Here is a 15298-nt window from a genome sequence, read left to right as displayed (position 1 = left end):
GGACATGCAAACTCCAGGCAGGTAATGTCGAGCTTGGGAGTCGAACCGGCGACCCTAGTACTGCTAGGCAAAAGTACTATCCACTTGACTACACCACTGTGCTACCTAGTATTTAATTACAAAAAGGTCTGTGCAGCAATAATACAATGTTATATCTATTATAGCAAAGTGACATTTTCCTTTTAACTTTTTTTTTTTTTTTAAATGCATTTATAACTGGAAATTGGCGCCGTTTCCAGTAGTAGCGGGAAATGTCACATATGAGCAATCCTCTTATTGTAACTCTTTATCACCCCCCCCCCAATGACCCATTATTAATCACAAGACAGTGTTGGTTCCCATACACAAAAATAAAAATAATGTATTTCTTTTTTATTTATTGGTATAATTTACTGCAAAAGGAAAAAAAAGCGTTTTGATTTTTTTTTGTTTATATATAAATATATATATTTTTATTTTATTTTTTCTTGTCCATCAGCCACCATCTTCAAGGGTCAGTCTAATGAAAGAAAAATGTTTCAGTTATGATTGAATGCAGATGAGATCAAGGTCTTGCTGGCTTATATCCCCTTACAGACCCCAGAGGCGATAATCGTCAGCCATTTTTACCAAAGGTCTTCCCGGACATGCAGTCTTAGTCCTTGTTCTCTGATAAGTGCATTAAAAGTATACCTAAAGTTAACATATCCCTAAAGCCCTAAAGCCAATGAGTGGGGATAGCCACACTTTTCTCTAGGTGTTCTGATTGGAAGTCTTCCCCTCCCTACCAGCTGTCCTGGTGACAATCGTGACTGGCCATTAACACTCATCTGTTTTTGGCAGATGCGTTTTTCATTTAAATCAATGGAAATGCATCAAATTTTGATTAATTTCATTCAAAAATGCATCAAAATCAAAACATGAGTTGACATCTTGATGCATTTCCATTTTATTTCAGTTACCCCATGGCAACAAAAATAAAAGCTATATGGACCCCGAAAATTTGGATTTTTTTTTTTATCACTTTCTGGTCTGGTGGTCGCCAGGACATATTGGGATTGATTCCTCAACAGAAAAAACATATGGCAATAGGTTTGTGAGACCCAGGTGGGTAGCATTTGAAAACCACGTTGCAAAGATGTCGCCACTAGAATGCAGAGTAGATCAGGGGGCTGGTGGATGGACTGACTGGTGGTAGAATTATCCTTGAAGGATTGAACACAGTGGCATGTACAGTTGCCATTGGTAGATGATGGTGGCTCAGGAAGGCAGCAGTAGGTGATCGGAGCAGTAAGGTCAGGTAGTGGCCCTCTTCGCTGGTTCATGCGGTGCAGAAAAGATCTTTCCAGAGACCTAGAAGAATGATAAAAAAATAAAAAAATAAAGTACTGGTATTCATCAAACATATAGATTTCTCTGTGTATTCTTTCTTTTCCCTCCCATAAACACCCCTGTAGGTTAATCAGAGTATATCTGTGTCTGTATGATTGTCACAGAATACAAGCTTCGCAGACCAATGTGAACGGTTTACATATTATCACAAGGAAATTAGAAAACAAGCTCCTCGGGGGTGGAGACTGATATGGTCTATGGCAGTATTTCTCAACCTTTTTTTTTTTTTTTTCAGTCAAGGCACGCAAATTATAGACCATCTCGAGGCACCCTACAAAATTATGGACAGTCTTGAAGCGCCCCATTCTAAAATGTATTCTGATAGTTTTACATAATGCAGCAACATCAATGTACCCACCCAATGTTAGAGGTGATTTATTCTTCTAAAGAAAAAAAAAACACTTTGGCAAACTGGTACTGACTAGTATTCTAATGTTTCCCTTCTCCCTCAGTTTTTTGCCATCACTTAGCTAATGAGACACCAAAGCTGACGGAGAGAGGCAAGGGAGGGTCAAACAAGGATGATATGCAGGCAACTGACATCCTCCTTATCAACTGATGATGTCATTGGTCATTAGGTCGTTGGGAGGTTGGTAGCTAGAATGTTGAAATGGTGTACAATGAAAACCTGTGGTTTTGTGGAACTAAAAAGCCAGGTTTCATCCACCCACTGGCTTGTATACCAGTTTGGGGTCATTTTTATTCATTTTTCCAAGGCATCCCCGAAGAAACCTCAAGGCACCCTGGTTGAAAAAGGCTGGTCTATGTACTTCCACAAGGAATTGAAAATGAAAGCTCCTCAGGTGTGATGTGAATGTTTTTTGTACTGTAACAAGGAACTGGGAATGCAAGCTTCACAGTGGTAGAAACTGATGTGGATAGTCTATATACTGTGGCAAGTAAATAGGAATGTGTGCTCCTCAGGGGTGGAGACTGATATGAATGGTGTACGCACTGTTTTGAGTTATGAACATGAAAGCTTCTCTAGGGTGGACACTGTGAATGATAATGAATAATGTACGTACACCGAATCTGTTGGTGCTGAATAATTCAATAAAACAAAGTACTGTGAAAGCAAACACAATTACCAAGCATTTATGTATATTAAATATATAGTGAATCACTAGGGGTTCCTAAGGGGCTTACATTTATGGAATTTATGAAGCAAGAGTTAACCAACTACAACCACCTTCTTCAGCTATCACTAGACATTTTACGACAATAGAATATACATATTAACAAACTATTGCAGTAGGATACAGTATGTTGACCTTCTTAGCTCAGCTTTGTAACCACCATAAAAGGAGGAGAACTGAAAACCTGGTTGTCAGATCTTCTCAATGTATTCATGGAGATATAGAAGTTGGAGAATGACTCCACCCACTAGCCTAGACATAAATCTGATTTTACTTGTAGGTGACCTGCTCTCGGCCTTTGAGGGTTTTGGAAACCATTGTTTTGAAAAGGTATGCTTACCTGTCTCCCATCATAGACCATATACGGGATGCGCAATCAATGCGCAAGCAGCAGTCCTCCCAGTAGAGTGATTACCATCATGCCAAATGTGCTGGCGGCTCTGAGTGTGGCACCTAAATAAGGAAGAAAAAAGAATTCAAGGAGCTGGTTGACTTTTGTTTTTTCAAAAATATGCCACTTTTTTGGGGGGGTTTGTAGGGTGTTTGCTTTGATGAACAAAACACCTAGAGCCTGCTGAGCTTTTCTGTGCTGAATTTTAGCCATTTTTTTTCCATCAAATTTTAATTAGAATGGAGAGGGGCTAGTAACTTCTGTAAGGTTTTCATTGTGGTCTGTGCTTCTGCTGGGTTATTTCCCTTCCATTCCTGCCCTGGTGACCCAACAGGAAGTAAAGAAAAATTTGGGCGGCACAGTGGTGTAGTGGATAGCACTCTCACCTACCAGTAAAAAGGGTCACTGGTTCAAATCCCAACCACAACACTACCTGCCTGGAGTTTGCACGTTCTCCCTGTGCCTGTGTGGGTTTCCTCCAGGTACTCCGGTTTCCTCCCACACTCCAAAGACATGCAGGTAGGTTAATTGGCTTCTGTCCAAAATTGGCCCTAGTATATGAATGGGGACCTTGGATTGTGGGCTCCTTGAGGGTAGGGACCAATGTGAGTGTGCAATGTACAGGGATAAGATACTCACTCAGGTTGAACTGGATGGACTTGTGTCTTTATTCAACCTTACTAACTATGAAACTATGAAGTCCCCAACCCCCCCCAGAATCCATTTTGATTTTCAAGAATTTGGATGCCCTGAGCCAAATCCAAATTTCAGTGTTATCTTTAGCTTGGATTCTAAAAAGGGTTTCTGGTAGTAAGGGACCAAAGGCTGCTTCTGTTGTTCCCTAAGCCACCCTTAGCTTAACTGCCAATGCCACCAGGTCCCATCCTTCTATCTGAGTATCCATGGTAGAATTTGTTAAGGAAGTGGTTCAGGCCGTTTTATGGCCCCGTCGTCTCTTCAGGCTGGGCTGACAGGAACTTCCCAAAATACTACCTTGCACAATTTTGCACCACTGTACTATTTTCCCAATTTTGCACCATATAATGAGGCCTGGTTCACACCTATGCATTTTTTTAGTGCGTTTTGCAGAAACACACTACAGTTCATTGAACATGGTTTCCTATGGATGTAGTTCACATCTGTGCATTTTATGGAAAGGGTCTATTTGTTTTCTGGTTCTTGGTTCCATAGACTTCAATGGGTCAAAAATGTGTATTGAAAAACGCAAAATGCACCTGGAATATTCAAACAGCAACCTGTATAGGTGTGAATCAGGCCTTAACCATTTTTTTTTTTTTGGAGCTTGGTTTGGATCCCCATTGACTTGCAGTTCAAAAATTCCACTTTTCAGTGGTTTGAGAATTTTTTTTTTAAAGATTGGCTGAGCTGTATTGGACATTTTCTGAAAATATGTGCATGCAGCAGTGCATTATATAAAAGATGCCTTTTGCTGCAAGAAATAAGCATTAGCACTACAGATCACACCACTATATGAAGATGGAAAATTTGGTGTGGCTTCGTAGTTTCGTGGAATGTAGAAATATACTGATCAGTGTGCAGTTAATTGTTCAAAAATTTTCTGACATGTCCTTCCCACAGAAGTCAGTTTATTAATCAACTTCTGTTGAGTGGGTCAGTCCAAGCTCTGATCGAAATTTGTCTGAACCTGCAGGATTAGATGAATCTTGATCAGTGTATGGCCATCTTTAGACCCAGTGCACTGTGAAATCAATAATAGAATTGGTTATACGCTCCCACTTATCTCCTCTGTAGTACAAGTCTAGGTGAGTAAGCTTGTGCTGAGGGGTGTGGCTGTTACTCAGCTCTGCCTAGTACAGAGCACCAGAATGTGAGAGTGGGAAACAGTATTTTCAATGAGGCAAAAAGGTATTTTAAGGCACTTCTGAGCAAAATATTGGCCACAAATCACGACATGCTGGGGCGGAAAACTATACATTGAGAGGTATGGACTCCAGAGAGAGAGAGATATCATTTTGCCCTCCTCCTTACAAATCGTTAGTAAGGCCTCATCTGGAATATGCAGTTCAGTTTTGGGCACCAGTTCTCAAAAAAGGATATCGGGGAACTGGGGAAAGTGCAGAGAAGGGCAACCAAACTAATAAGAGGCATGGAGGAGCTCAGCTATGAGGAAAGATTAGAGGGACTGAATTTATTCTCTCTTGAGAAGAGGAGATTAAGAGTGAATATGATCACCATCTATAAATATATAAGGGGTCCATATAGTGAACTTGGTGTTGAGTTAATAACTTTAAGGTCAACACTGAGGACAAGGGGGGCACTCTTTACGTCTAAAGGAAAAGAGATTTCATCTCCAAATACGGAAAGGTTTCTTCACCATAAGAGCTGTGAAAATGTGGAATAGACTCCCTCCGGAAGTGTGGTTCTGGCAAGCTCAGTAGATTGCTTTAACTACTTAAGCCCTGGAAAATTTGGCTGGCCAAAGACCAGAGCACTTTTTGCGATTCGGCACTGCGTCGCTTAAACTGACAATTGCGCGGTCGTGAGACGCGGCTCCCAAACAAAATTGACGTCATTTTTTTCCAACAAATGGAGCTTTCTTTTGGCGTTATTTGATTGCCTCTGCGGTTTTTATTCTTTGCGCTATAAACAAAAAATAACGACAATTTTGAAAAAAAAAATATTTTTTACTTTTTGCTATAATATAGCCAAAAAAAGTAAAAAAAAAATTTTTTTTACCTAAGTTTAGGCTGATACATATTGTGTGCAGTTATTTTTGGTAAAAAAATCATGATAAGCGTTTGATTGGTTTGCGCAAAAGTTATAGCGTTTACAAAATAGGGGCTAGTTTTATGGCATTTTTATTAATAATAATTTTTTTTTATTAGTAATGGCGGCAATCAGCAATTTTTATCGTGACTGCGACATTATGGCAGACACATCGGACACTTTTGGAGTGATTTTGGGACCATTCCCATTTATACAGCAATCAGTGCAATTAAAAATGCATTGATTACTGTGTAAATGTGATTGGCAGTGAAGGGGTTAACCACTAGGGGGAGCTGTAGGGGTTAACTGTGTCATAGGGACTGATTCTAACTGTGGGGAGGAGGGGCTGTGTGTGATACGTCACTGATCACTGCTCCTGATAACAGGGAGCGGTGATCAGTGTCCTGTCACTAGGCAGAACAGGGAAATGCTTGTTTTCATCTGCATTTCCCCGTTCTTCCTCTCCGTGAGATGATCGCGGGTATCCCCGCGGACATAGAGACCCATGATCATGCTCACGAGACTCCACATGGATGGGTGTGCCCACAACCCGCCCCTTAAAGGCCAACGTACAGGTACGTGATTCTGCCTGTACGTGCCCTTCTGCCGCAGTATATCTGCGTGAGGCGGTCTGGAATCGGTTAATAAAGGTCTGGATTCTTTCCTAGGTGTACATAATATAACTGGGTAGTAACATTTATAGGTAGAGTTGATTCAGGGAAAATCCGATTGCCTCTCTGGTATCAGGAAGGAATTTTTTTTTTCCCCTGCTATAGCAAATTGGATCGTGATTTTCTAGTTTTTTTTTGCCTTCCTCTGGATCAACTGTTGGTATAGGATGGGGTATATGGGATTGTATGATATTTTTTTATTTTATTTTTTATATTTTTTTATGGTTGAACTAGATGGACTTGTCTTTTTTCAAACTGACGAACTAGATACATCTAAAACATGGTGAGAAACTTAATTTGGGCTTTAAGTTTGATATATTGTGTCCACTAGCAGCCTCAGGTCAACGCAACAATTCTGACATGTCTATGGCATTCTTACCAGAAACTGTAAGTTTTACGAATCCAAACCCCTCGTAGGCTGCGTTGGATATGTTGCAGGTATAGGTTCCACTGAACGTTTTGTCGGGTTTAGTTATCTGGAGCACCTTATTCCCATCTTTTAGACTATAGGACTTGTCGCTGCTCAAAGTTTTTCCGTCCTTCGTCCATGTCACCGTTTCAATAAGGCCACTAGAGGCGCCACAGCTTAGATTTACCAAAGGAGTCTTATCGGTCACCGTATCAGGCCACTGTGTCACTTTAGTGTTCAACACCGGATCTGTCAGACAAGAGGGACATTTTTTAATAACTAAAATAAATCAAAAATGCAAGTTATTTTAGTGCTGGAAGCTTATATCTTCCAAACGGTTGTTTCTACAAACCTCAAAACCCAACCCCAGCCTAGACTCTTATGCTACTACTTACCATAGACACGGAGCTGATGAGAGCCAGACTTCCAGTAGGCTTTGTTGGACATGTTGCAGACATAGAGTCCAGAGAACGTCCTGTTGGGTTTATTTATCTGGAGAATCCACGTCTTATTCTCATTCAATAGATTGTAATTGTTAGTAATATTTATAGGCTTCTCATCCTTCGTCCACATCACTGTCTCGATGTTACCACTAGAGGCGCCACAGCTTAGATTTACAGCAGGACTTTTCTCGCTGACGATTATGGATGACTGGGTCACTGTCACATTCTCTACTGGGTCTATGAGATAAAAGGCCTCCTTTATTTCCGGTGGACCACTTTAGAAAACTTTAACAAAAGTAATACAAACATTCCTGATGTTAAAACGTATGCATACAGAATACGATTTCAAAACCGCACCGACTAAGCAGCCCTTGAGCTCAAGTCCAGTGAGTTTTCCTATGCTACAATAAAGCCATCAGTCAGCTGCAGGCAGGAGGAAGCATTTGCTCAGTCTCTTTCCACAGCATTGTAACTTTTTAGCAAGTCACAAGGTGAGAGGCTGCAGCAAGGGTTGATTTTTGTCAGATATTTGTGAAAAACAGGCAAAAACTGCATAGACACCCGGAAGTTGATGTTGACGCTTTGGTAGACATGTGCGGTTCATTTAGTTCCAAATCAAAATTTGCACAAATTTTTCGTTATACATCCGAATTACATTAGTAATGAATTTAAACAAATCTGAAACAACGAAACAAAATTTCAAATGAAATTCGAATGCAAATATTTTTCAAATCGAATTTGGTTTATGAATTGAATCCGAATTTTTAAAGAAAATAAAATAGAAATGAAAATAAAGGAATAGAAAAGAATGAAATAGAATGGAAAAGAATAAAATTGAAAATAATAGAACATAATCGTGTAAAACAGAATACAAACTAAAAGAATAAAAAAACAGAACAGAAAATAAAAGAATATAATCGAGTAAAATAGAATAGAAAAAAAAAATAGAATAACATAGAATGATGACCATCTTCTGAAATTTGAATTTCAAGTAAAATACATTTGAATAGAATTGAAAAAAAAATACAATAGAAAAATACAATAGAATATAATCATATAGAAAGAATATAACCTTCTTCCAAAATTTGAATAGAATTCAAATTTGAATAGAACAGAAAATAAAATTGAAAAGAATAGAATTAATTTGACCATTTCCCAAAATTTTAATAGAATAAAAAATAGATTAGAATAGAAAAAAAAGAGTAGACATATAGAAAGAATATAACCATCTTCTGAAATTTCAATTTCAAATAGAACAAATTCAAATTCGAAATAGAACAGAAAAGAATAGAATAGAAAAATATAGAATATAACCTTCTTCCAAATTTTTAATAGAATTCCATTTCGAACAGAATAGAAAATAGCAAAGAATAGAATATGACCATTTCCCAAATTTGAATAGAATAGAAAAGAACAGATTAGAAAGGGAATAGGAAATAATAATAGAATTGAATGAAATACAGCATAGAACGAATATAACCTTCTGAAATTTGAATTTCAAATAGAACAAATTCAAATTAGAATAAATAAGAATACAAAAGAAAATAATAGAATAGAAAGAATATAAGAATATAACTATATTCCAAAATTCATATTTTGAATCGAATAGAAAATAGAATAATAAAAACAAAACTATAGAATAGAAACAATATAACTATATTACAAAATTAAAATTTTGAATAGAATAAATTCAAATAGAATTAAAAAGAATAGAATAGAAAAAAAATGAATGGATTTGAAAGAATGGATAATAACTATCTTCCAAAATTTGAATAGGAAAAATTTTGATTTCGAATTAAATTCAATTCAAATTGAAAAAACAATAGACTAGAATAGGGAATAAAAACCATCTTCCAAAATTTTAATTTGGAATAGAATAAATTTGATTTGGCATGGTATTGCAGTAATTTCAGTAAAGTGTCTCCCAGGAGAGTTGGACAAATGCAATCCCAATAGAAAGCACTTCAGCCAATTGCAAGAGCTCACTCTGGTAGGATTTTGAGCCTCAATGAGAAGATATCACCTTCAGGCTCGGTTCACATTGGTGCGATGTGAGAACCCTGCAAATCCACTGTGGGTTCCCACATTGCACCCAACCCGCAGGAGATTCACACTGCCGTATGCGACCTGCTAGGAGTGTCAATAAAAATTGAATGACTCCCCCAAATCAGTTTGCATATGGCAGTGCAAATTTAGACAATTCAGACAGGAATCAGATTGCATGGATGTGAACAGCCATGCGATCCAATTCTGGTGCAGACCAAAGAAAATTGTCCTGTGCGAGTTTGGTCCGATTGCGATGTGAATTCAGCCATACAAATCTGTATGTTTGCATCGCATGTGATTTGCAGTGTGGTGTGAATCGCATCCGATGTCGGACATCGCACCAGTGAGAACCGAGCCTTATGCTGCGTACACACGATCGGACGTTCCGACAACAAAATCCGTGGGATTTTTTCCGACGGATGTTGCTCAAACGTCTTGCATACACACGGTCTCACAAATGTTATCGGAAATTGCTAATGTCACGAATGCGGTGACGTACAAGACGCACGACGACCCAAGAAAAATTAAGTTCAATAGCCAGTGCGGCTTTTCTGCTTGATTTTGAGCATGCGTGGAATTTTGTGTGTTGGAATTGTGTACACACGATCTGAATTTCTGACAACGGATTTTGTTGTTGGGAAATTTGAGATCCAGATCTCAAATTTTGTGTGTCGGAAATTCCGATGGAGCCTACACACGGTCAGAATTTCCGACAAAAAGTCGACCATGTGTACGTGGCAACAGAGGCCAGGCCAAGTATTTTTATACATTTTTTTTGCAAACTTTGTCGATGTTTTTTATAAGCCATTTGTACTTGGAGGGAAGAGTGGAGTGGGAGGAGATGGAGCAGATCTTCAGATAAGGTCCCTCATTACTGTTGGAGAGTGTTGGGTTACACCTCTATTACATCACAATGTTAGGAACACTAACAGATATGTAATATGTTGGAGTCATTGACATTCTGTGTTCTGTTCTCAGCAGTCACAGGTGACACCGACTGGACTTTTGTGCTACAACTTACCGTAGATAAGGAGCTGAAGCGAACTGGTGTTCCGGTAGGCTGCGTTGGATATATTGCAGGTATAGTGTCCACTGAATGTCCTGTTGGAATCAATGATTTGGAGAGTGTGATTGCCATCCAATAGAGTGAAGGTGCCATTCTCTTCTATAGACTTCCCATCCTTCGTCCATATCACTGCCTCAATGTACTTACTAGAGGCGCTACAGCTTAGGTTTACCGCAGTGCTGTTGCCGTCCAATATGTTGGGTGACTGGGTCACTATAACATTCTCCACTGGGCCTGCAATAATGAAAAATCATGATGTATTTTCTATTGAAAAAAAAAAAAAACCTTCTCTCTTGGGCCACTACCAACATCCAGTTATTAGAACCGCTCAGTTGATAATGAACATGGACACCAGTTTGTGCAGGGTTCAGGTTTTCATCTTATCACTAATTGAGAGACCTCCTCCTCCCATGTTTGTACATATTTCCATGTAGAGTATCTGGGCGGCCCAGTGGCTCTTCTGGGTTATAGTGTTACAGGTCGGCCTCTGCTGGAGGATAGGAAGGATTCCACCCAGAAAAACTCAACCATTTCACCATTTTCATTGTGTGCACTAGCAGGGGCGGGCTGGGCTGGGGGGCAGGGATGCATTTTCCCCCTGGGCTGCTCTGATTCTCTATAAAAAGGCTGATGTGCTGCCAGCTGAGCTGGGAAGTGCACATGTGCAGTTCCGCAGTTGGCCACATGCTGCTGCTCGGTCCGAGGGAGGCTGACAGGGCTGGATAACAGCCCAGAAGCGCAGGAACGTTTATGCTGTGAGCGGACATCTGTCCTGTCACAGTGCTGTCCCCGACTTCTGAGCTGACAGTCTGTGTCCATAGCACAGCCGAATGGAAGAGGGTGGATCCGCTCCGCCTCCTCCAGCCCCCTCTCTCTCTGTGCCCGCCCACACTCTGAGCAGCCTATGTGCTGCGTCTGAATAGGATGTGTGGGCGGGAACATTTAAACAGAGCAGACCGTGCTTCCTATGGGACGCTGTGGAGGCTGTGATGACTGAGCCTCATGCTGGGTCCTTCATTCCAAGTAAGTGATCTATGGCCAGTCTCTCCCCCTCTCTGCAGATAAGGAAGTTTCTTTCAGCAGCTGTACAGTAGCTGGTCCTATGATGTGGCTCACACTGGTGTGCTGCAGTGTTGCTGATCTCACTGTCTTCCTGCATGTCCCCCCCCCGTCACATGCAGCCACACTGTGCCCACCAAATGCAACTTCACTGTGCCCACCAAATGCAGCCTCACTGTGCCCACCAAATGCAGCCTCACTGTGCCCACCAAATGCAGCCTCACTGTGCCCACCAAATGCAGCTGCAGCCACACTATGCCCACCAAATGCAGCCACACTGTGCCCACCAAATACAGCCACACTGTGCCCACCAAATGCAGCCACACTGTGCCCACCAAACACTGTGCCCACCAAATGTAACCTCACTGTGCCCACCAAATGCAGCCACACTGTGCCCACCAAATGTAACCTCACTGTGCCCACCAAATGCAGCCACACTGTGCCCACCAAATGTAACCTCACTGTGCCCACCAAATGCAGCCACACTGTGCCCACCAAATGCAGCCACACTGTGCCCACCAAATGCAGCCACACTGTGCCCACCAAATGCAGCCACACTGTGCCCACCAAATGCAGCCACACTGTGCCCACAAAATGTAACCTCACTGTGCCCACCAAATGTAACCTCACTGTGCCCACCAAATGCAGACACACTGTGCCCACCAAATGCAGCCACACTGTGCCCACCAAATGTAACCTCACTGTGCCCACTAAATGCAGCCACACTGTGCCCACCAAATGTAACCTCACTGTGCCCACCAAATGTAACCTCACTGTGCCCACCAAATATAACCTCACTGTGCCCACCAAATGTAACCTCACTGTGCCCACCAAATGCAGCCACACTGTGACCAACATATGTAACCTCACTGTGCCCACAAAATGCAGCCACACTGTGCCCACCAAATGTAACCTCACTGTGCCCACCAAATGCAGCCACACTGTGCCCACCAAATGTAACCTCACTGTGCCCACCAAATGCAGCCACACTGTGCCCACCAAATGCAGCCACACTGTGCCCACCAAATGCAGCCACACTGTGCCCACAAAATGCAGCCACACTGTGCCCACAAAATGCAGCCACACTGTGTCCACCAAATGCAATCTCGCTGTGTCCACCAAATGCAATCTCACTGTGCCCACCAAATGCAACCTCACTGTGCCCACCTAATGCAACCTCACTGTGCCCACCAAATGCAGCCACACTATGCCCACCAAATGCAGCCACAAAGTGCCCACCAAATTCAGCCTCACTGTGCCCACCAAATTCAGCCTCACTGTGCCCACCAAATTCAGCCTCACTGTGCCCACCAAATGCAACCTCACTGTGCCCACCAAATGCAACCTCACTGTGCCCACAAATGTAACCTCACTGTGCTCACCAAATGCAACCTTAATTAAGCACGCCAAATGTAACTTCACTGTGCCAACCAAATGCAGCCACACGGTGCCCACCAAATGTAACCTCACTGTGCCCACCAAATGTAACCTTTAATGTGCCCATGAAATGCAACCTCACTGTGCCCACCAAATGTAACCTCACTGTGCCCAGCAAATGTAACCTCACTGTGCCCAGCAAATGTAACCTCACTGTGCCCACCAAATGCAGCCACACTGTGCCCACCAAATGCAGCCACACTGTGCCCACCAAATGTAACCTCACTGTGCCCAAATTCAGCCTCACTGTGCCCATCAATTGCAGCCTCACTATGCCCATCAATTGCAGCCTCACTATGCCCATCAATTGCAGCCACACTGTGCCCACAAATGTAACCTCACTGTGCCCACCAAATGCAACCTCCCTTTGCCAACCAAATGCAACCTCACTATGCCCATCAAATGGAGCCACATTGTGCCCATCAAATGCATCCACCCTGTGCCCAAATGCAGCCTCATTGTGCCCATCAATTGCAGCCACATTGTGGCCATCAATTGCAGCCACATTGTGCCCATTAATTGAAGCCTCATTGTGCCCATCAAATGCAGCCTCACTGTGCCCATCAAATGCAGCAAAACTGTGCTCATCAAATGCAGCCTCGTTGTGCCCATCAATTGCAGACACATTGTGCCCATCAATTGCAGCCTCACTGTGCCCATCAAATGCAATCACACTGTGCTCACCAAATGCAGCCTCACTGTGCCCATCAAATGCAGCCGCATCGACCCCCCCAGCAGCATTTAACCAGCACAACCCCTGCCCGCTCGCTTTCTGACTGCCACTTACCGCATCTTGGTGGCGGGTCAGGCAGCAGATGACGCGGGTGAGCTGTGGGACGGGCAGAGGGTCAGGCAGTGGCTCCTGTGTCCTCCATGCTTCCTCCTGCTAGATGTCCAATAGGAGCGCCTGACCTTCCAGCCAAGCAGGTGATGGGTATTAGACCTGCGCTATCCTGATTGGTGGAGAGCCGATTCAGTGTTAAAAAAAAGCAAATATTCATTTGCTTTTCTAATACACCTGGGTGGGCTCCAAGTGCAATGCTCTGCGCTCTGAGTCCACCCTATTTTGAAGCCTATTAGAGCCTATGGCTCTAATCAGGTACAGGGAAATGTGGAGCAGGGTCTCTCTCTCGCTGTGCAGGGAAATGTGGAGCGGTGTCTCTGTGTGGCATAGCTTTACTCACAAAGTGACTCTGCTGGCCAAGATGCGTTTGTTCCACTGCTGGCCGCTATCATCTGCAGGGGTTGCTAGGATTGACTGGCATCTAGCAACCAGTGATGTCACAGTCCCCAGGAGGAAAGGATCTTCCACCTCCACCACGCCTATTAGTGTTTTATCCACTCACCTCCTCCCTCCATCTTCTCCTGTGTGACGGCATGCGCCTCGGAGCCTGCCTGAGGGAAGGGAGCGGTCACTGACTGACAGAAGCACCTCTGCCTGAGGTGAGGGAGCAGTGAATGGATTAGAACATATGTGTAATGTGGCGCATATGTGTCATGGGAGAATGAGCTGGTAGCAGAGGAGGAGACCACATCCTTAAATCTCAGCCAGGGTTCATGCTGGGACTTGTAGTCCTTTTACTTTTGGGATATCACATCCCCAAAAGTAAAGGCTACAGGTCCCAGCATGAACCCCTCAGAGCTCAGGACCTAAGGGGACACATCCTTAGATCTCAGGGTTTCATGCTGGGACTTGTAGTCCTTCACTAGTTGGGGGGTCAAATCCTTAAATCTCAGGCGCTAATGCTTAGACTTGTAGTCCCTCACAGGTTGGTCTGGGGGGGGGGGGGGGGTCAGGTCCTCAGCTCTGAGGGATTCATACAAGGACTTGTTTGCACTTTAGTTCTTGGAGGCTATGGTGGTACAAGTCCTCCACGGGCCCTGGGGGGCCACATTGTCCTCCCTGACCCTCCCCCCCACCTTTGTGATCATGGAAAACCTTAGTCTGTTTTCCCTATCCATCACTTTGCCACCACCGGTTATATGGGCCACTTGACTGGACTTGCCCCCCTGGCCTAGGGCTGCCAGCCCTCCCCTGTCCACTAGAGGCACTGCATCTCACACTGACAGCAAGAATGACAAAGGGACTATTCCCAGTCACTGGATAAAATGTGCCATGAATAAAACCTACAGAAGCTAAATTTTAGATTTGTCAGACGTGAAACCAAAAATTGACCACCAAGGTAAAGGGGAACACACTGCCAGAGTAAGGGGGGGGAGACATCGATACAGGGGCACACTGACCACCAGGATAAAGGGGGGGGGGCACTGATCACCAGAGTAAGGTAGAACATGGATCACCAAAATAGGGTGGCACACTAACCACCAGGATAAAGGGTAACACTGACCACCAGGGTAAGGGAGTACATTGAACATGAGAGTAAGATGGCACACTGACCATCCAGAATATAGGGCAGATTGATCACCAGGGCAAGGTAGAATACTTACCAACAGGGTGAGGTAAAACATGGACCACCAGAATAAGATGGCACGCTAACCACCAGAGTAAAGAGTCACACTG

General features: G+C 43.0%; 1 protein-coding gene across 2 annotated transcripts in view; it reads right to left on the bottom strand.

Annotated features, from left to right (window-relative positions):
• Window positions 1–474: 474 nt before the first annotated feature.
• Window positions 475–15298, bottom strand: part of LOC143933623 (hemicentin-1-like) — a 34311-nt gene continuing 19487 nt past the window's right edge. Inside the window, exons 7-11 of one of the 2 annotated variants that reach the window (XM_077456571.1) lie at window positions 10237–10515; window positions 7122–7406; window positions 6697–6975; window positions 2848–2960; window positions 475–1332 (exon numbers count right to left, since the gene is read on the bottom strand). In XM_077456571.1, the coding sequence (XP_077312697.1) occupies window positions 2884–2960; window positions 6697–6975; window positions 7122–7406; window positions 10237–10515 (920 nt within the window). In that variant the 3' untranslated portion in view covers window positions 475–1332; window positions 2848–2883. The remainder of the gene's footprint in view (window positions 1333–2847; window positions 2961–6696; window positions 6976–7121; window positions 7407–10236; window positions 10516–15298) is intronic. The other variant, XM_077456572.1, reaches the window with a different exon arrangement.

Source organism: Lithobates pipiens, unplaced genomic scaffold (assembly GCF_037356315.1).
Source record: "Lithobates pipiens isolate NorthernLeopardFrog02 unplaced genomic scaffold, aLitPip1_a1.2 Scaffold_27, whole genome shotgun sequence".
Classification (NCBI taxonomy): Eukaryota; Metazoa; Chordata; class Amphibia; order Anura; family Ranidae; genus Lithobates; species Lithobates pipiens.
This window is presented reverse-complemented; position numbering and strand designations above follow the sequence as displayed.